Here is a 21,296-nt window from a genome sequence, read left to right as displayed (position 1 = left end):
CTATATACAAACTGTGCCCCCGCACCCCAACGCCCTCGGCAGCCCCTCGCTCGCTTCAGGTGACATCCCTGAGACGAGCCCCGGTAAGCAGCACAGCTCTCTAGAGAGTGCGCCAGGTCGGCAAATGGCCGCCTGTGCGCGTCTCGCAAGGGAGCCACCCAGTGCTACCACCCATCACCTTTTCTTGGTTGCCCTCGGTCATACGGGGAGCAGGCTGAGTGCCTTGCTCCGCTCCAGCGTCTCTCCTGATGCGCCGGGCCTTTCCTCTTCACTCTGCAGAGCGGTGGAGCAGTTCTGCAAGGGCAGCTCAGGCACTGGGGGAAGTCTCTTCCTCCTGCCGGCCCTTGCCTTTGCAAGCTTCCATTCTTCTGTATCATTGCCCCCCCTCCCTTCCACGTGTCTGCTTTGGTTTTAATAATAAACAGTTTTCCCCAAGTCGAGTCTGTTTTGCCCGTAACGGGAGCTGTAAGGATCTCTCCCGGTCCTTATCGCAACCTTGAGGCTTTTTCCTGATAGTGTCTCTCCCCGTTCCCTCGGAGGGTGAAGGGAGTGAGCGAGCGACTGCGCAGTGTCGGCACCGCAAGGCTGAACCGCGACAATGCGTCAGTGGGCGCGTTCTGCGCGATTTGCGCCTGCGCGCCCTCCGGGGACGCGGCTGCCTGCACGCATGCGCGAGTCTCCCCCCCCCAGCCCCGCCCCGCGCGCCCTTGTGGGCGTGGCCCGGCGCCCAGCCGCCTGGTGACGTCAGGAGGGGCGGGACGTGCGCGCTCCCGGCGGGGCCGGCACTTCCGGGTTTCCCGGGCGGAGCAGGTGAGCGAGGGGGTGGGGGGGCAGCACAGGGTGATTGGGGCCGGGGGTGCAGGGCGGAACAGCAAGAGGTGCCCGCCCCAAGGCTGCTGACCCTCCCCCGGGCCGGCTCTGTCCGCACCACCCCCGGCAGGGCTCCGATCCATCCCCCGGGTGTCCCCCCACAGCCCCCGCCCCTGCCAGGCCCCCCACGCCTGGGCCTCGCCCCCGCGCTGAGCCTCCCCGTGTGTCCCCCCGTGGCGTGGGGGGGGCTGTGCCCCCACACGCCCGCACCGCGGCTCGGGTGCTGCTTCCCGAGGGGTCCCTGGGGGGGCTGCTGCTCTCTGCTCCTCATCTGCCCCCTCCAGCGCCGACCCCCCAAACCTCTCGGCCGGAGAGGCCGTACCCGTGTGGAGATCCCCGCACGTGCGGGACCTTTTCAGCTTTCTCTCCTGCTGCGCGCTCTAGAAGTGACATTTTCTCCCTTCAGATGAGCGGCTGCAGAAAGCTCTGGGGAGTTCTTGTGTCCAGCAGAAAACGCAGAGTTTAAAAATCCGCTTTCTTGTTGCCTTCCTTCTAGGAACCCCTGGTTCCCCCGCCAAGGGATGCGAGCTGCTCGCCGTGTCAGATGGCCACCAAATCAACTGGGAAACTTCAGCACTGGGAGCCTCAAGCGACACAAAAATTGGGAGTATAAATACGGGAACATCTTGACGCAACGCGCCGGGGGTTTCACAACTTGCCGGGCCCTTGCACGGTGGCTCTGTTGGCTGCAACGCTGGGGAAAATCAACCCTGGCTTTACGGGCCAGGGGACAGGAGCAGGCATCAGGCTTGAAGAAAGTCTCCTTTTTGAGTGTTTGAGACACACATTCTTGCCATCAAGGGCCGTGTTGGGAGCTCAACGTCTGCTTTGCCTCGCCCGGCTACTCCTGGGTGTCCTGCTCGGTGCCGTGGGGGCAGAAGTTGGAGGGGTTCATCCTCAGAGACCCTTCTCCATCTCCCATCAGGTTTGTCGAGGAGGACGACTCCGTGGGGAAGAGGGTGGTGTGTTGGTCCCTGTCCCTCACGCAGTACCTGTGGGAATTGCGGTGGTGCTGAGCTGTGCCTGGCTGGGCGCAGGGGAGAAGCTGAAGTTGGATGGCGAGGGTCCTGCTGCTGCAGCAAGCTAGGGCTGGGCCCCAACCCTGCCCTGAACCTCACATTTCCGAGAGGTTTTCTCCTCCAACAAGACGATCCACTGGCTGTGCCAGCTGGCTGTCCTGCTCCTGCGCTGCCTCTGCTTGGGCTTGGCTTGTGTTTTAAACGTGACGGGGTGTGCGGGGGTTCCGGGTGCAAGGCAGAAGCTGTGTAGGAGGAGAGGGCTCCCTTGCCGCCAGCCCTTGGGCTCCCTGTCCCATCAAAGCCCTCGTTTTCCCGGGATGGAGGGTGACTGGTACAGCACTCGTGCTTGGAAAATGACTGGCTCCGCGTCCAGGCCTTGAGTCACTGGTTCACGCCATCGTTGTGGGCTGTTGTTTTCCATTTGCAAAGCATGAGCAGTGACCTGCTGTTTATTTATAACTCGGAGTGTCGCTTGTTGGGAGACCAAAGGGCCGAGCTCTGGGACGGGGTCTCTGCCTCTCCTGGCACAGGGCTTGATTTGAACAAGCCCTTCCCAAAGAATTTGGCTGTTTTGCCGCAGTCTGGTAAATAAAGAGCTCTGCTGTCACGTCGGCAACTCTCTTCCTCGGTAGGTTTAGCTACGCCAGCTTGCTGGCTGTTTTTATTTCTCACTTGTTTTATTTTCTTTATTTTACTCAAGCTGTTGTGCTCTGCCTGCATAGCCTCTGGGGTGGTGACTGCTGGGAAACAATGTGGTTTTTTTCCTGCTTGTCTCTGCATCACATCTCTTATCCTTTCAAGATCACAAGGAACAGCCGTGGCTTTCCAGGATCTGCCTGGAAGCGCTCCGCTGTCCTCCGGTTCCATCTAGCGCCGGCTAGCCCAGCGACAGGGCTGCCAGACCGATTTCCCCGTGTTTTGCTGAAAAACTTGCGTTAGGTGAAATCCACCTCGGAGCTGGTTCGTTGCACTGTGTTATTCGGGAAAATGCTTTCCCAACAGAAGCAGTGCCATGTGGATTTGCAGCACTGGAACAAACTGGTTGGACTGGTCGTGGTGGGAGTGGAGAGTCCCATGGTGAAGGTGATGGGTGTCCTCCTCAGCGTCTCACCTACAGACGCTGTGGGAGGTGATGCCGGCGAAGAAGTGGCTGTTTTGGGGGAATACCACTGACTTAGGAAAACCTGGACAAGGTCTTTGCGAAAACACCGCTGTCACCCCCTCCCCTGTGACCGCCTGGGGACGTCGGGATGGCCGATGCCAAGGGTGCGGACAGGGGGTGCAGTCTTGGAGCTGAAACATCCACACTACCTCTCCGGGCGTGATATTGGCCACCCTGTGCCCACACCTTGTGTCTCCCACCCCGGCTCTTCCACCTTGAGTTTGTCGTGAGTGGGACGTGTCACTTGTTTGCGGGGCGTAAGCAGGAGGCGGTGGGGAGAGGAGCAGAGGCTGCCCGCCCCGAGGAGCCTGGTGCCGTCTGAACCTCTTGTGTGTAGGGCAGCAATGAGGACGGCTCTCTGTGGTCCTTGTCAACCACTGCTGTCACTTAGGTGTCCCCTCGCTCCCCCAAAAAATGCCCAGCAGCACCTCAAGCCTCTGAGTTGATGGTCCTGTGATCGCTGCACTCCTCCGTTTCTGTGTTGCAACCCGAAGAGAGGAAATCTTATGACAAGTCGTGGTGAAAGCAGTTTCGTTTTCTATGAAATTGCAAATTCTGGAAACGCTGAGGATCGATCTGGGGTTTGTCCCCAAAAAAGCTCTTGACCTGCTGCTCCAAGCAGGATGGGCTTGCACAGTGCGTGCGTGGGATGGTCTGGGTTTGGCCTGCTCTGGGTTTAAACTGCTCTGGATTTGGGCTGCTCTGGATTTGGACCACTGTTGCCTTTACGACTGACCGTGGCTGTGTAGGAGCTGATCTGCAAACCGTGTTTCTGCCCCGGTCTGACGGCTTGCAGTGCAGGAAGAACAGGTTGAGGACGCCAGCTCTGCTTGGGGGAAAGCTGTGGGGGTTTCGTGCTGGCTTGGAGGTAAAATCTGAAGTATCGATGCCGTACCAAGCTCGTTGTCTGCTGTGGGCACACCCAAACGCCGCTGTCAACTGCTGGACTCTGTCCTCCCACCATGTGGCAAAGTCACAGCAAGTGCTTCCTACTCAAGAAACCTCTCTTACATCGTGAGAAAGCTTGATGGTGGTAGCTGGGGCTGGAGCAGCTCTCGGACTCTTTTCAGCGCCAGGATGTGCTGCGTTTGAGCTGGGATGCAGCCGTGCGACGAGCGTCTCACTGACAGCCATGCACTTTGCTCACAGAGCCACCAGGCACAGCTTGGTTTCGGCAGATGGCTCCGAAGAACAGGGCAGGAGGCCAAAAGTCAGGAGTCGAAGGTCCCTTGTTGTCTGCCAGCACCCTGCAGATGCCGCTGACCCCGGCAAGGCTGCCGCTGCTGCTCAGCTCTGGTTTTGCCAGGGTTTCCTGTAGTGGGAGGGCACTGCTTTTTCTCCCGCTAAAACCGGCTGCGGCAGAGCAGCCCTGCCATCCGCGTCCCCAGGAGCGGGGAGATCCTGGGGTTTGTCTGCCTCCGAACGGAGCCACTGGAAACCTGATGGAGAACGTGCATCCTTCCTTCCCGGCTTCTCGGGCTGCTCTGTGCCATCAGCGCTGGCCCCGGGTTCCTCAGAGGGGTCCATGTCGGTTGGGTTCGGCAGCTCCTCTGGCGAGTACCAGGGAGATGAGCTGCTGTCACCAGGGTCTGCTGGGCCACCTTAATGCCCTTCCCGTGAGGTTTGGGTGCCGTCATTTGGCATGCTGAATGTGTCAGTTTTGATGCCCTTGCTGGTGCCTGGGCGTTGCAGGTGATACAGGAAGGGAAGCAGTCCCTGGCCCTGTGTGTGTCGCTGCTGGCTTGACCGGCCTGGCGTCTCACCCAGGTTTAGGGCTGCCTGCAGGCAGCTGACGAAGGTTAATTACTCCCTCTCAGAGTCTTGGCCTGAAACTCTCCTGGTCCCTGTGAGGCATGACATGATTTGATGTAGTCATGGGTCAGTCCCAGCTTGAATTTGGCGCCTGTCAGCGCTTGCAAAATGCCTTGGTGTGTGATCTGTGCCTCTTGCGTGACACCGGGTGCCCTTCGTGTGGCAGGTGAGTTGGTTGTAAACCAAACGGGTGCTCACATGTGCTCCTCCTCCTTGTCCCCGAAGGTGACATGTGAAGGCAGCGCCCGGCGCGGGGAGTGGCAGCAGCTGAGATGCATTCGAGCCATGCCAATGACCCCAAGGAAGCCATCCAGGTGAGCAAGACACCCCAGTGCTCCCCAAACAGCTCCATTTACTCCCCAGTGGAACTCCAGTTACCGACGGGGATGTGGTAGGACTTGTCGGTGCTGCCAGCTGGGATTGGGATGGTTTATATGCGCAAAGCGTGACTCAGGCTTTGCAGCAGAGAGGATCCTCGATGGTTTATCTGGCGGAGGGATGTCCAAGCAAATAGTGCAGCTGTGAGTTAAATCACACCGGGCTCTACCTTGGGCTTTGCCTCTCGTGGCCAGACCCAGCGTGGGGCAGGGGAAGGTGCTCAGCCCTGATACCTGGGTGAAGAGTTGCTGCTCTGTATATTTGGGCTTTCTTGACCCAGCTTTGGGAGTCGAAACGTGTTTAATGAGCAAAGTTCAAACCCAGCAATTCAGACTGGGCGTTTAATTCATCCCACAGCAGAATTAATTCACACGTGACAGATAAAATCATTTGCACTGTGTAATCCTGTTAGCCCGCGGTTGCTGCGTGCAGGCAGGTTCTGTGCTGGCAGATCCACGGGGCAGCTGGGAAGCAGCTCCTGCTGCGAGGGGCCTCCCCTGATAGGAGCAGGGAGAAGGTGCACGTTCCCTTGGCTGTTGTCCTTGAGCTGCTGCTGCTGGAAATCTTATCAAGATGCTAAAAAAAAAAAAAAAAAAAAAATTTAATATGGGTTTGTACAGCCAACCCACACTTGAGTCAAACTCTGCCCTGCCCCAGTGGCAGCAGCTGATGCCGTTCGACTTGCATGCTGCATGATTGATGCCAAAAAGTGAATTGTTTGATGGCGTCCCAGCTGAATTTGCCGTGTTTGCGAAATGCCCGCTGGGAAGCACAACTTTCGTTTTAAATACGGTTGATTGAGACATCTGGGCTCAGCTGCCTTAGAAAAAAACATCCTCTTCAGCAGCGTAAAATTGTTAAATTGACTGAACTTGCTTCTTTCCGACTGGTGCGAGGAAGAGGGAAACAAAGCTGCTAGAAGGTAAAATTCCTGTGTTCCAGCTTCAAAGCCCACCAGGTCTCTCCAAAGGCAGCAGTTAAACCCCAGCCATCCTTCCTAAAGCATCTTTTTTTGGGAGGGCCCATCCCGTGGGTTAATCAACACAGACAAGCTGCTGAGAGCACCGATGACATTGATGGCTTTGGTTTCTGCTGGCGGGACTCGGCAGCGTGTCACATGCTGCTTGGGCTGATCTGCACGGGTTCAAGTGGTGCCCCGGCCCGTATTACGGGTTCTCTCCTTTGAGTTTCTCGTTTCTCACCCATGCTGCTTTAATCCTTGTGTTTCCCCCGAGCAAGCACCTGGAAAGAGCCGATTTCTTTTTTTCCCCATCCTCTTAAGCAATTTGGTGTCTGTAGAGAAAGCACCACACACTCTAAAGGCAACCCCAGCAAGCCAGTGGGCTCTGAAACGCCAGCTAACATTGCATAAATTACTCTTTAAAAAAATAAAAAGCCAGATGCTATGATGCCAAGAGCATGAATCCCCAACTTGACCAGTCCAGCTATGGAGAGGTGGATGAAGCAGGAGTTGCGTGGTGCTTTGCTGTGCATGAGTCTTGCAGTTTTTGAGTGCTTTTGTAGGAAATCTTTTCTAATACATACTTTTTAATAGTCCAAGCATGTACCTCCTGTCTTGCAGCTGATCAAGAAGCAACTGGTGAATGCCATCAAGGCGTTGCAGAAGCAGTACGTGACCTCGGATGCCGTCGTAACCAGCGACGATGGGAATGCGAACACTCTCTGCAGCGCCCTGGAAGCTGTCTTCGTGCACGGGCTGAAGGCCAAGCATATAAAGGCAGAGAGCGCCGGGAAAGGGAAGAAAGCAGGGGGTCGGGGACCGCTTCCCCAGCCGGTCTTCTGGGGTCTGCTGAAGAGTGTCACCCATCGGTGAGTGCCCGTCTCTGCCGAAAGGTGCACCCTCAGGTTTGTCCCCCTCTTTGGTGCAAAAGCCATAAAATTTAGGGAATGGTGAAGAGAAGGATGGCTCGATGGAAAGATATGTCTCTGTGCCATCCCGTGTGCTCAGTCCCTTCAATCAGAGGAAGAGAGGCTCTCAGAAAGCGTCTCAGGGGGCTGGGGCTGCCTGGGACCCCTGGGAGATGCAGGTGGGAGGGCAAAGCCCCTGCGGTGCCAAGCAATGAAGAGCTGGGCAGCCAGCGCTGTTGGCACGGCCGCTCTCAGCATGTGCAAGGGGTAAAGTGCCATTTAGGCATGAGCCGACGTCCGCAAACCAGTTAAAGAATGAACTGCTGCTGCCAGTTTAGGGCATGCTCCTTTCTTATTTATTTTTGGGTGCCAGGCTGTGTATGGGGAGGGACCCCAGTGACCACACTAGCGTACGGCAGCGGTGAGTTACGGGATGCACGGTGCCGGGGTCTGGTCCATCTTCTGACATGGGGATGGCTGCCCTCCGTGTCCCCGTGTCCCAGCCAGGATGAATGTGAGCTTTGAGGAGGTCTCACCTGGGTAACTATCCTTATTTGCTGGGTTTTTGCTGAGCCACTCCCTAAGCAGAGTCCTCCCACACTAAATAACAGCCCACACACGAATAGTTTTGAAAGCCTCGTCCAACTCCCATCAACAACTCTTAAATTATGAAGAAGTGCATGAAAATAATTCTTTCATATGCTACAGGGGATATTTTTCTGCGCTTTGAAGTTTTTTTTCTTCTTTCTTGAGAGACAGATTTAAAAAAAAAGTCTTGCAAAACTTTTGCTCTGGTTTTTGTAGCATCTGCAATGCCAATGTGAGCTGGGGCGAGAGCGTGGTGTCGCTGTTGGATTTTGGGGAAGAACAGTTGAAGTCAGGAGGCTGAGATTGCTTGAGGAGCTCAACTTGACCCAGTCTTTTTTGGGGGGCTGCCACAGCAGCTTTCACTGTGTTTTGGCTGATTTTAAATTTGAAGCTGGTATTTAAATGCGTGGTTTTCACCAAGGAGTATCCAGCCAGATCATGTCCCCCCACCACGCAGGGACAGCAGGAATTTCCCCCTCTGCATCCTTGGTGCAAGGCAAGCGATGTGTGGGAGATGCCTCCAGCCAGAGAGAGGAGAAGCACCGAGAGGTACCCCGGGGGTGCCTGGGGTTGTTACCAATGTATTTAGCTTTGGGACATTCAGGAGCTCTTTTTTCTCCATGGGAAATGACATTTTCCATGGAGGAAAGAGATTTTCCACAGCCTTTTTTGACTCAACTCCTAAACTTCCCATCGCAGAACAGATTGGGCAGTTCCTGACGGAGGATCTGCCCCTCCTGCACTCCATGATGGACCAAAAATGGAGCTGCTCACGTCCTATTCTGTTCTTTTTCTCCCTTTTCCCAGAAATATTGTCTTGGAGCTGGAACAACTCATCTTTATCAATACGGACGTCGGGCGCTGCCGAGCCTGGCTGAGACTGGCTCTGAATGATGGCCTCATGGAGTGTTACTTGAAGCTGCTGCTGCAGGAGAGGTCCTGGCTGCCCGAGTACTACCAGGCAACAGCTCTGCTCTTGGATGCCGAAGAGTGCGAGTTTCTCCTTAGCTACTTGCAGGGCTTAACATCCTTAACCTTTGAGCTCTCCTATAAATCAGCGGTTTTGAACGAGTGGACCATCACGCCTTTGTCCCTGTCCGGTCTGTGTCCTGTTTCGGAGCTGCTGGAGCCCCTCACGTCCTCGACATCTGAACCCCACAGAAAAGCGTCGCTGGGTTCAATCTCCCAATCATCGGAATCAGATGAGATTGAGATTCAACCCTCCGTCCTACCCATCGGCAAAGCCAACAGCAAAATCAAGCTCACGTCGTCCTCGTTGAGCCTTAACACCACGAGCTCATCCCAGCTCTCCTCCAGTCTGGGCTCCGACAGCATCCTCCCGGCTCACTGTGCCCGCAGTCCTGAGCGAAGCGAGGAGCCGCTCTCCTGCGACTCTGACTTGGGGACGGCCACGGCCGAGGACCTGGACAGGTCGCTGCAAGAGTGAGTCTTTTCCCGGATCTCCTCTTCAGAGGGATTTTTAATCCTCTCTTGAGCTCTTATTTATTTTCTCACTATATGCAGGAGGGCTTTCTCCCCTGTTTTTCTTTAACAAGCTGTTTTTTTCGTCCTGAAAAAGCCTGGAAGGTGAGAAAGAAACACTCAGCACGGCTTGCTGAGACCCTGCTGCCACAGCAAGTGAGCTCTTGGCCACTGAAGTGTGTGTCCATCCTCTACCGGGGCAGGCACGTCAGAAAAATGCTGCTCCCTGGTTTCAGGAATGTCACATCTCCCTGACGTACACTGGGGGATGCTCTGGGGCTTTCTGCGAGGGGAAAGAAATGAGTTTGGTCGCAAAGGGTTATAATTTGCAGCTTCTGCAGATAATTTAGAGGAGAGAGGTTGTTAGTTTGTCATCCTTGTGATTTATTTCTGCCAAACACCCAGCACAAAGATTTCCAGCGGGTTATGTAAGCTCTGAGTATTTTCCCTGCCACCTTTAAAACCTGGCTCTGGAGGAGCCTGGCCTAAGGGTGCTGGTTGGCAAAGGCACCCTCTTCCCAAAAAGGGTCTTCAGGGAGGTGTAGGGCTGCGGCCTGTTCCTCCCCATTGATCATGACATCGTTAACTACCTCTAGGATTTTGCATCTTGTGATGATGCTGGAAGAACCTGCCTTGATTGGATTAAACTCGTGACGGAAAGACGTCCTTTTGAATTTTAATCTTGGGCTGGTTTAATTCAGCCTAGCTGGTGGTGAAGCAAGGGCATGGGAACAGCGTCTCATCTGGCTGAGCTCCACAAATAATTGCTTGTTAACGATTATGAAAACATTTGAAATTTGGCACGCGGTCCATAGCTGGATACGTGTCTGGGAGCCATACGTGGGGCTGGGGCTGTGGGGAGCACCCAGCGCTCTCCCTGCCCTACGAAGTGTCTCTCAGGAGGAAATTAAACCCCATGAGCGGGCATAGTTGGGAAACGCGTCCTTTGCAGGCAGGGTCCTTGCCTGCAGTGCGGTCGACTGCTGCTCTGCAGGGTGCAAATCACACGTTTTTCTGTTAGCAGGACTTAGTTTTTCAGTCGTACAGTGCTACCAGCCCGCGGGAGACAAGCGGTGATGCTGAGCCCTGGTTTTGGGTGGTTATAATTTGCAGTAACTGGTGGGTTTTATAGGTTCTGGTTAACACAGGTACGTTCAAACTGGTCTCTTTTCTGTCTCCAGGGTCTTGTCCGAGTTCAGCAAAGCCAAGACGAGCCTGGAAGCCACAGAGGGAGGGCTGGTCCCCGGCGTGCTGGGCTGCTCCCCACAGCAGCCTGCTTGCCCACCGGCCACGTTTCCTGTCCCCCTGGCACCATCCCACACAGCTCGGCAGCAGCTGCCTCCTGACACTAATGGTCCACGCTCCGCTTGGACGGGCGACGCAGGGACCAGCGGCAGTGGGGACAGAGATGCAGCACCGCAAGCTGGCGGCACGGCTGGCATTTCAGCCACGCAACGTGGCGGTCCGACTGGAGGAGAGACAGGGAGAAGCGGCACTGTCGGCAGCGGCGAGGCAAGCCAGGCCACACGCAGCCCGACAGCTGAATACCTCCTTTCTCCGCTGCTGGGGTGTCCGGTAGGTGTTACAGCTTGATCTCCTTGGTTTTGTGCTTCCACACCAGCAGATCTAATGGAAAAGGAAAATAAAACTGGTGACAGCTTCTGAGTAGGCGCTGGTTTCTCCAAACTCTTGTCTTCCAGGCTGCTTCCAGTCTCCCAACAGCGAGTTGGGTGTAAGTGATGCTCCCTGCTCCAGCCTCCCCTTCCTGTATCCCATGGAGCTGTGTCTGTGCAGCTGCCTTGGAAGAAATTAGGTCAAAGTCAATATTCCCCAGTGAAAGAGGCAGCAAAGCTTTGAAAGCCTCCCTGGTCTGCCAGTCATCCCTTGCCAAGAACGGCTGCAACAGGAAGCTTTTGGTTTTGTTAACGATATCTGGAGAGCAATGAGCTCTTGCACAAATCTGTCCATGGGCTGTGCGCAAGCTGATAAAACAGCCCGAGAGTCAAGCGTCTCATGGGGACTTTTCTTCATTTATGGTCCGTGGAAGAGGAGGGGAAAGGGTTGACTGGATGGGAAACAAATTGCAGTTTTCCAGTGGAAAAATATTCACACAACGCATCTGTTCCCGGAGCAGGATGGCATTCCCTAGTGCTTACACTGGCTTGAACAGTAGTGGGTTTCCCCTTGAGCTGAACTACGACACCCCTGCTGTCGCCGAGGAGTTGATCCACTTGCTTTTCCTTTTAGGAAATGCTATCTAATTTGTTACGGACTTTTCCATCCTTGTTCCTGTCGTTTCCATCCTGCTGAGGTCAGGATATACTTTGTACCCCACTAAATTATTTCTCTTTTTGGTCCCTGCTCCTTTCAGCTCCCTCCCGGTTATCCCATTTCTGCTACTTCCTCGTGGCGTCGAGCCAGTTTGACCTAATCTATGTATAACATACAGTGTCAACAGGAAATTCCCCCCTGCTTTCACATGACTCATGGAGCAACCTGCATTCCTGCTCGGGGAGTAAGCCAAGCCTGCCCGTATGTTGGGAGCTGCACTGCAAGCCATCGTGATTCTTGCTGCGGGGTGGTGGTGGCTCATTTGCTGTCATTTAGTTGGTCATTCGGAATAAAAGGCTCTTGGAAAGCAGGGTAGGGTAGTTGAGAGGTGGTTCCTGGTGGGATCCAGCTCCGGAAGGGATGCTCTGGGTCTGGGAGAGCCGCTGACTTTTGCCGGAGCACTGAGCTGCATTGTGTTTTGCTCCTGGTGTTTGTTCAGGGACTTTGTCCCAGAACCTTGCTCTGTTCTTATAGCCAGAAAACCTCCCAGAGAAGTTAACAGCCATGTTTTCTTTCAGCTTAACAAGCTTTCTTCTGCTTAATGAGGTTTCCTCTGCCTTCTCTGCCTTACTTTTTACCTCTACTGATCAGGCTTGGAGTTTGTGCCATCTGCTTGTAAGTCGTCAGTCTCTCTTTCATCCTAGATATCTTTTCTGTACCTTGCCTCACCTCTGTTCTTCCTGGAACAAGGATGGTGCTGCTACTCCAGGTGTTCTTGTACCCTTCCACAGCAGGGCTGGTTTCTCACCCTCTCTCAAATATTTCCGGGACCAAATACCTTCTACGTGGTTACTGCAGGGAATGTGCTTTCCCTCTGAGCCCCTCAGCAGTTTTAGGGGGAGTGAACCGACCAGTTTTGGACTTTATAATCCTACCAGAGTATAATCCAGGTATTTGCCAGCTGCCGACGCCGTTCCATGGAGCATTCCCTGATGGGAGGAGCAGAGGAGCCATCCGCGTGGGGATGGCATTGCTGCTTGGGATTCTGCGTGGCCGCAGCCCCCGCTGGAGGCATCACTGTGGGCATGTATGTTTGAGGGGCAGAGGATATTCCACACGTTCAATAATTAATGTATTTGTTATTTGTTTTTAACAGAAAAGAAAGAGCTGGATCTCAGAAGATGATTTCTACAGGCCTTCTCTGGGAGACTGTGGTGAAAGCATGGCCACCACCAACGGCTTTGGGCCCGAGGGGGCTGGCGAGGGTCCCACCCCAGGGCTTATTAGCGCTCTTGACTTGGAAAGGCTGTCGGTGCCATCCTCAGAGAGCGGGAAGTCCAAAATGTCCCCTGAACGGGAACAAAAGGGCTTCAGCGTTGTGCACCGCAGGCAGATGGGTATGTGGCACCCTCCCCTCTCCTGCTTCCCATGAACATCTGCTCTGGGCAGCGCTCAGGGGCTGGGGGAGCGTTTTGGGTGACGGGCTGTTTGGGAAGCGGCCGTGGGTCAGCTTCCCTTGGTGTTGCTGAGCCCACGGTAGCTCTGGTGGGAAGCCTTTTAGGAGGCGAGGAGGTGTGCTGGGTGTCTCTGTCCACCCTGGGGCACACGTTTCTTTTACTCCAGCCCACTCCTTCTCAGCCTCAAAACCCAAATGCATGCAGACAGATTACAGAGACCAAGGTCCTGTAAACTCCTGCCCCATCCCACCATCCACCAGGACGGGCTCTCAAAGCTGTGATGCCTTTGATTGCTCGCTGTGAGCTACCTGTTGGCTTTTCACTCTCCACCAGCTTCCTCTTTTTCGGTTGAACTACAACATCTGCTTTTGCCCCAGGTCTTTCCAACCCTTTCCGAGGACTCCTGAAGCTGGGCAGCTTGGAGCGGAGAGGAGCCATGGGGATATGGAAGGAGTTTTCTTGCGAGCTGTCACCGCTGGAGCTCCGGCTCTTCCTGGACCACGAGGACCGCATCTGTGTTGAGAGCTATTCCCTGCTGCGGTGCGAGTCACTGGCGCTGACACACTCGGATGGCCGTTTCGAGCTGGTTTTCCTGGGGAAAAAACTCTACCTACGAGCTCCTTCTCGAGACGAGGCCGAGGACTGGTTGGACAGGATCCGTGAAGCACTGCGGAAGTGCCGGCCTCAGCTGGAGGAGGAGGAGTGGGAGACGCTGGAGTATCCAGAAGATGGTGGTGAAGGCCAACCCATCCAGAGCGACTCCACTGCTCTTCTCCAGTACAGTGATGTGCCTGGGAGCAGCTTTGACTGGACTCTAGCTCACGAACTAGAGCTGGATGCAATAAAAGAGGCTGTTCTGTATGTGGACGTAGACAAAACCTGGGTCCCTTTTATTTTTTCCCTGTCTCTAGAAACTTTGAAGTGCTTTAAAGTCAGGAACAACGACAAAATTTTAAGCAACAGTTACGGTATAGAGACCATCCAGGACATCCTTCCAGACACAAGCCTTGGGGGACCTGCATTTTTCAAGGTCATCACCTCCAAAGCTGTCCTGAAGCTGCAGGCTGAGAACGCAGAAGAAGCAGCCTCGTGGAGGGAGCTGGTCCGAAGCGTACTCATGTCTTACTTGGAGAGTGCCGAGGAGGCGCTGACGCTGGGTGGCAGCTTGGACGGGCATTCCCAGGTCGTCCTGAAGAACATTGTGAAGGAGAACGGCTTCTTGTTGCAATACCTGGTGGCCATCCCCATGGAGAAAGGCCTGGACTCACAGAGCTTCATCTGTGCAGGTATCTGTTGGCTTGTCCGAAAACCCGGCTTCATCTTGGAGGACGATGTTGCGTCCTCCAAGATATTCAGTTTGATATCAGATCTCAAGGTGATATCAAATCAAAGAGATTCCCTGAGTCCTGCCAACCCGTTGCAGGCCAGCTGCTGGTTTCCCCACCCAAACCCCAGGTAGCACCAAAGCCCCTGGCTGGGGTTTCACATCTCAAATCAGTGGCACCTTTGGTGCTCTGTGTGCACAGGGCGAGTCCCCCCACCCTGAATCCCCATCCCACCTCAGCACAGGTCCAACTGGGCAGCTACTGGGCTCTTGTTTAAGGTGCTCATGGTATAGACAGTGGTGAGCCTTGGCTTGAAGGCAACCTTAGGTGGACCAAGGGGCACAGGGCTCATCCTGGGTATTTTGTGGCTTCGACCTGCAGAGAAAGTGCAGGCAAGGGCAATTGCTGTTTTTCCGGTAACGCAGCGCAGGAGCTGTGATGGGTGTGCCAAGCTGATTTTGCAAAACATTCATTTAACCTTCCGCTGACGCCCATTGGCACACGGGACAGTGCTGGGCTAATAGAACAGCATCGCTGACCTGCGCGGGAGGTGTGATTTGCTTTTTACGTTGGGAAGTTAATTAAACTTAGATTTCTCTCCTGCTTCAATTATATTTCTTGTACCCTCCAGCAGGGTACAAGAACAGCAGGTTGTTTTTTTCTTTTAATCTCTCTTCTTTTTTTTAATATATACTTTTCCATTCTATGTGGGCTCTACCTTCCCCTCCAGGCTCTGTCCAGCATTTTCCACCTGCTGACAGATGGAAGCCACAAGCTGAAAAGACAAATTCCCAGTTTTTACGTGTAGGTTTTCTTAGGGGACTGCCTGCCCCACTTTCACCTCCCTTCCAGCTGGACACCGAGCCTGACGCAGGAGAAGTTTCCTTACCTGTCAGGGCATAATGAGCAATAAAAGTGCTTTTTTAAAATTATTATTAATTCAGAGAGCAACATCTGATCTTCAGGAAGATTTTTTTGGAGGGATGTGCTCCAGCTACCCTGAAGTGCGGCAGATGGGGTGGCAGAGCCGAGCTGGGTTCCTCCTGGGTTACCCACCACTACAATAAAGGGGTTTTTGGCTTAGTCTACCCCAACCTCATCCCTTGCAGATGAGGATCCCTTGCAGACGTGGTTTTGGTACCCCTGCAGCGGCAGCAGGAAGGAGAAGGGCTGAGTGAAGCCAAAATGGGGCAGAGTTACCGGTGGAGGTGATGGGGCAGGCAGGTGGTTTCCCTAAACCACTGGGATGTTTCCAGAATTCACTTTTTCTAAAGAAAAAAAAAAAACAAAAACCAAAAAACAGCTAAACAGTTGAACCACTTCATGGACAAAAGTGGGTTCAGGGATAGTCCAGACTCCTTTGGACCATCATGGTCTTAAATCACAGCACCTCACCTGCGGGAAAGAGCTGGGGACCTCTCACCAAACATCCTACACGTGCTTTAGCTGATCTCCAACTCTTCCAAAAACTTTCTTGCTCTGTTCCCCGCTCCTAAAAGTTTCTCCTCCCATCCTGGCAGCAATGGGAACGGGGTCCTGGGGCAGCGCAGTTTCCCTCTCATCGCCTCCTCCCTGCTCCCCGCAGGCTGCTCCAGGCAGATCGGCTTCTCCTTCGCGAAGCCCAAGCTCTGTGCCTTCTCCGGTCTCTACTACTGCGACAGCTGCCACCGGGACGAGGAGACGGTGATTCCCTCGCGCCTCATCCACAACTGGGATCTGATGAAACGAGGGGTAAGTCTGGGCTTGGTCAGTGCGGGGAGCCGGGAAACGCTCCTGCAGCTGCCTACACTTCCTGAAGGTCCATCTGAACATTTCCACCATCAGCAGAGGTGGAGATGTCCACCCTATGCCTCCCTCCAAGCCTGCTGGGCTGCTCCTCAGTGCCTGCACACCTCTTGCCTCTCTCTGCCCCAGGTTTGCCGGCAGGCTTTGAAGTTCCTCACCCAGATCCGGAACCAGCCACTGATCAACCTGAAGCTGGTCAATGAGAGCCTCTACGACCACGTGGAGAGGATGGGACGGATCCACAGGAGCAGGGAACAGCTGAAGCTGCTGGGAGATTATCTCATCATGTGCCGCAGCGGGGCCCTGAAGGAGCTGAGCAAGCGGTGAGCTCCTTCTCTGGGTGACATTACCCCTGCATCCCCGTCTTTGCACCCCGATGGTCTCCTGGTCCTCCTCATCGCTCGCCGTTGGAGCGGGGAGCGATGCTGCCAAGGCATGGGCTGGTTTTTGGCTCCATGTCAGCTGCTGTAAGGAGTTATCCATCTGTTGGCTGGTTGAGATGTGACTCAGGAAACACCTTCCTGACTGAGGAACTTCTGGCTGGACAGGAAACACCTGGGAAAATAGATGAGGTGTTTTTTTTTTTTTTAACTCCCCTTTGAAATACTCTCACGTGATTTCCACTGGTAGGATTTGGGATGTGTGGCACAATGCGAAAATCAAGTTTGCTGTGATTTTCTTCAAGAGCCAGCATCATCCAGGCTCCTCCTTCCTCCAAAGCCGTTGGAGATGCAGTGGAAATCACCTACCATCATCTCTGTGCTTCTTTGCAGGCTTGATCACAGGCACTACCTCTTGGAGTGTCCCCACAAATACAGCGTTGCTGATCTGAGGCAGGTGAGAGCTTTTGGCGTGATCACGGGGGTTTTGCTGGTGAAAACATCCTGGTTTCTGTCTGTGGAGGCACCGCGTCGAGCATGGCACTTCTTCAGCTGAAGGTTTCAAACAGTTTCAGTTTCCTTTTGCCTTGATCTCCTCCGTCACACTTGTGTGAGCTTGCACATCAGCTTAAAACCAAATAATTACCAAGTAATTGACACAAGCCCACGTCCTCCGAGAACAACAGAGATCACGCGAGGTAAATTACTTCGCCTCTGTTGAAGCCAGCATTGCTGCTAGCATGTCTCCGTACAGACTCGTATCTGTTGCAAATAACGTTGGAGGTGATGTGGAGTTGGATTTCGCATTGACTCCAAAGCCAGGAGCTCCATCCTGGTGGGTTGTGGGTGCTGTTGCCGGCTCCCTCTCGGGTTCCCTTGCAACGCGGGCATGTGGGCTGTGGATTCTTTTTGGAGGACAGGCTTGTCTTCGTGTGGCACCACGGAGCAGGAGTGTAATGTGGATTTTGCACCACGCAAATGTGGCGGGAGCTGAGCTGCTCGCCTGTCTGACGTATCTCTGCTCCGCAGATAGCCGACGGCGTCTTTGAGACCTTCCTGCAGTCTCTGCTCCAGTTTGCTTCCCATCACGTCTACAACTGCGACCTGTGCACCCAGCGCGGCTTCATCTGCCAGATCTGCAACAGCAGTGACATCATTTTTCCCTTTGAGTTTGACACTACCACCAGGTGAGCGACGTGTCTGTCCTGTCCCGCTGGTGCGATGCTGCTCAAGCTCACGGCCTCACTTTTCCTGGGAGCCCAGACCATCCCCTCAGTCCCTCTCTGGGGCTCTCCACATTCTAGGCCCATAACCCCGGGGTGGCCTGGAAATAGCCCTGAGCTGATTGTGCATCCTCATGGTACCCATCAGCCCTAAGGTGTTTCCAGCCAAAACTGGGCTGCTTGGGGCGAGCGAGGACCGTCTTCGCAGAGCCGAAATGTCACCAAGCAAGGTGGCTTTGCAGGTTGAACGTGCAGAGCCACCCAACGCCTTGCTGCCAGCCTGCAAAAGCATCACTGCGTGCTGGGTCCCAGGGCAGCAGAGGAACCGGGGAGAGGAGGAGGAGGAGGATGAAGGTGCTGTGTGCCACTGCCTCGCTCACTTGGCCAACGCATCTCCCGTTCAAATTCAGTCTGGCCCCTTCCAGGCATTGCAGGAAGGAAGGAAAAGCAGCGGTGGGACAACCAAGGAGGGGAGGAAGGACACACGGACATGGATTTGGAGATAAATAGTGGGCAGCCCTGCGGGACGTGCTGGGGAGAGGCTGGGGCTGTTCCCAGCAGGACAGGGAGGGCACTGGCTTCCATCTGGGATTTTCTCCTGCCTGCGGAGCTGGCATCCTTGGCAGGCAGGGTCCTTGTCTGCGGCAGGATCAGCTGCTGCACAAGGTTCGACAGCTGAGCAGCCGTTGCGATCAGGTGGATGTGTTGGGAGAGGGAGTGTCTTTATCCTCACCATCAGGGTTTTCTAAAGAAACCGGTATCAAACCCTTCCTGCCCAGGAGCCTGGTCTACTGTACGTGGAGAGAGATCCATGTCTCGATGGTTATTTGGTAATGGTCAACTCAGAATGGTTGTAATGGTGGCAGAGACATTTACAGGCCGATTGTCTGCGTGGTCTTGCTTTGCCTGGCAGCCTCTCAGAGCGAGCAGCGACATCCGGAAGCTGCAGAAAATACGAGTGAGACCAGAATCCTCGGTAACCCCATGCATTATGCGGTTGCAAATATTTCCAGGGCAGCTGAGCAGGATTGCTCACTCTCCCTCCTTGCCGTGGGGACAGCATTGTGCTTGTTATCGAGGACAACATGCCCAGAGAACTGATTTTACCTCAAAAAAGAGCTTACGGGCTCCAGAAAGAGCAGGCAGCCAGGGCTGAGCTCTGCTGACAGCCGCCCAGAGGTCTCATGTCCTGTAAAGCCGAGCCCTGAAGTGTGTTGACCTCTTCTATATTTTTTTTTTTTCCCTGATGGAGGAGGTTGTGCAGAAAGAAAGCAGCTCAACCAACATCCTCACCAAGCTCAACCCGGCTTCCTGCCCCTCTGCCCCCCCCCGGGGGACAGCCAGCTGCTGGGGTCACACCGTCACTGGCTGCAGGATGTCTGAAACACGTCCTAACAATAAACCCAGCCGGGCGCTGGAGGTTCTCCTTCTCACAGCAGCGGCGGCCACTTCCTGCCGCCGTTCTTCTGGCAGGCGGAGGCAGGAGATGCCGCCTTTCAGCTGCTGCTCGCTCAGAAACATGCAGGGTAAAAACCACCCCCTGGGCTTCGCAAATCCCCGCTGGGCCTGGGGAGGAGAAGCCGCTGCTGCTAATCTGGAGAAGCCACGTGAAGAAATATTCTGCTGGGAGAATGCTGTCCCGTATCCGGAGTAACTCCGGGTTTGCAGCCGCCTGCCGGGAGCAGGATTTGAGCCAGGCTGCGATATTTCATGGTCCCTTGCCCGGCGCACTGCTGGCCGTTTCCCCACTCCCCTCTCCACCCCTTAAGATATCCAGTGGTATTCACACACCGATTGTGCACCAGGTATCTGCACTTGAGGGCATTTTAAAAAAAAATAATCGAGCCGGCCCACTGGCATGTGGCTGGGCTGCATTTTGCTGCTGCTGGCAAGGTGGGGGATCCTGACCGGGAAGAAGTGAGCTCAGCCTTTGTGGCACAGATTTTTTTTTTTCTGTTGACTCAAGATCAGTAGTGAACGCCCCTCGCAGATCGGGGTGTCTCCTCCCCGCTGGCCCCGTGCAAGGTGTAATTTCCGACTGTTTACATTCCTGCTGCGGCGCTGAGCCAGAGCAGGGAGGTCCCAGGCGGGCGCTGGTGAGACCTCCCCAGAGCCAGCTGGCTCAAAAGGCAACACCATCCCAGCTGCCTGTCCCCTTCCCTGCGGCTCCGGTGGCCCCAAGCAGCGTCCCTGCTGTGTGCGGGTCCCACAGTCAGGGTTGGGGGTCTCCCAGCTGCACCCCAGCCCCGGTGAGCAGAGGGTCTGCACTCCGGCACTGAGCTGCATCCCATCCCCAGCTGCATCCCATCACCATCGCAGGATTTGGTGTCTCAGCCTCCAAATTTTGCTCTTGGGCTGTCGCTGCTGTGAAAATGAGGTGCAAACCTCACCCAATGTCTCCCGTTTTCCTCGGCGCAACAACCGGCAGCACACTGGCAGCTGCCCGCAGCGCTCTTTCCGGGCGAGCTGCTTTCACTCTGAGGGTGCTGGAGGTGGGTCTTTTGCTCAAGTTGTTGCTGTTCCTGCTAGCGAGGTTCGTTCTGAGCTGGAGCTGGATCTTGCTGAGGCCAGGGCTTTTTGCCCGGCAAGTGCTTGGAGGAAACGGAGATAAGGAAGCGTCCCTGGGTCTGGTTTGGTGGGGAGAAGTTTTGTCTTTGCTCTGATGTTACCAACAAGATGGGTTTGTTGTTTTTTATTCCCCCCTTTGGTTTCTCCTAGGTGCAGCGAATGCAAAACCGTCTTCCACCGGGACTGCCAAGCCAGCGCCAAGTCATGCCCCCGCTGCGAGCGCCGGCAGAGGTACCAGCAAAAGCTGGAGGCGGAGGCCAGTGTGGAGCCAAGCCTTTAGCGTCCCGGGACTGACCTTGCTGCTGCCCTTGGCTTCTCGGCCAGCCGGAGTAGTGCCGAGGGGAGGGGGCCGGCAAGAGGTGCAGAGAGGAGACCCCCCCTGCCCAGGAGCTGATCCCGCACCCAGCCCTTCCCCGGGGACAGGGAGCTGGCGGTGCTGGACGGTGCGGCGTGGGTGCTCCTGCCCCTCGGAGGGACCCTCTGCCCACCCAGGGCTGAGCAGGGGGGGCTGGAAAGCTCCATCCCCCCCTCACGCTAACCCGGTGCTGCTCAGGGGTGCTCCCAGTCACCCTCCTGGTGCCAAGCTGGTACATCCGCGGCTTCCCAGGGTGTAAATCAGGATTTCCAATCAAGGGTGTGGACAACTGACATTGATTAAAGCTCTAGTTTTTTAGGATGTTCGCTACTGAGAAAACGGTATATTTTTACATGGGGGTTTTGCACAAGCTGGCCTGCACCGAGGAGGTGACTGCAGCCGCGCAAGGAGGGGACAAAGTGACACTTGTGCCTTTAGGGACCTGCGCGCCCCGGGATGATGGCAGGCGCCTGGGCTGGCTGGGCAGAGAGCCCACCCGTCACCGTGGCCTCCAGGAAGAGAGGGGAGAGAGGAGCCCGGCTGCTCCTCCCCACCTGCTGCTTTTGATCCTCAGAAGAAATTTTATTTTCCTTTCACCCCTCGCCAGGCAAAAAATAATTAAAGTTTATTTAACGATGAGCAAAGCTGTCTTTGGGGTTTGTTTCTCCGCAGCGGGTGCCCAGTCATGGGTCCAGCTGGATGCCACATCTCCGTGAGGAGGGGCTGCGGGGATGCTGCCCGGCCTCTGTCCT

General features: G+C 55.0%; 1 protein-coding gene across 1 annotated transcript; it reads left to right on the top strand.

Moving 5' to 3' along the window:
* The first annotated feature begins 1,295 nt into the window (after nt 1-1,295).
* PLEKHM1 (pleckstrin homology and RUN domain containing M1) lies at nt 1,296-21,042 on the top strand. The gene is made up of 12 exons (XM_086766782.1): nt 1,296-1,795; nt 5,089-5,177; nt 6,824-7,071; nt 8,506-9,141; nt 10,362-10,755; nt 12,608-12,848; nt 13,286-14,194; nt 15,819-15,964; nt 16,148-16,341; nt 16,792-16,855; nt 17,428-17,585; nt 20,340-21,042. Exons 2-12 carry the CDS (start codon nt 5,136-5,138, stop codon nt 20,467-20,469), a joined length of 3,162 nt encoding a protein of 1,053 aa, XP_086622908.1. The 5' UTR covers nt 1,296-1,795; nt 5,089-5,135; the 3' UTR covers nt 20,470-21,042.
* The last annotated feature ends 254 nt before the right edge of the window (nt 21,043-21,296 follow it).

The sequence above is a fragment of the Chlamydotis macqueenii genome, chromosome 25 (genome assembly GCF_036417535.1).
Source record: "Chlamydotis macqueenii isolate bChlMac1 chromosome 25, bChlMac1.mat, whole genome shotgun sequence".
Lineage (NCBI taxonomy): Eukaryota > Metazoa > Chordata > Aves > Otidiformes > Otididae > Chlamydotis > Chlamydotis macqueenii.
This window is presented reverse-complemented; position numbering and strand designations above follow the sequence as displayed.

Coding starts and splice junctions, on each gene's coding strand:
- PLEKHM1 (XM_086766782.1), top strand. CDS start 5,136: ATGCATTCGAGCCATGCCAATGACCCCAAGGAAGCCATCCAG. Junction 16,342..16,791: donor CTGAAGGAGCTGAGCAAGCG/GTGAGCTCCTTC, acceptor GCTTCTTTGCAG/GCTTGATCACAGGCACTACC. Junction 16,856..17,427: donor GCGTTGCTGATCTGAGGCAG/GTGAGAGCTTTT, acceptor TCTGCTCCGCAG/ATAGCCGACGGCGTCTTTGA.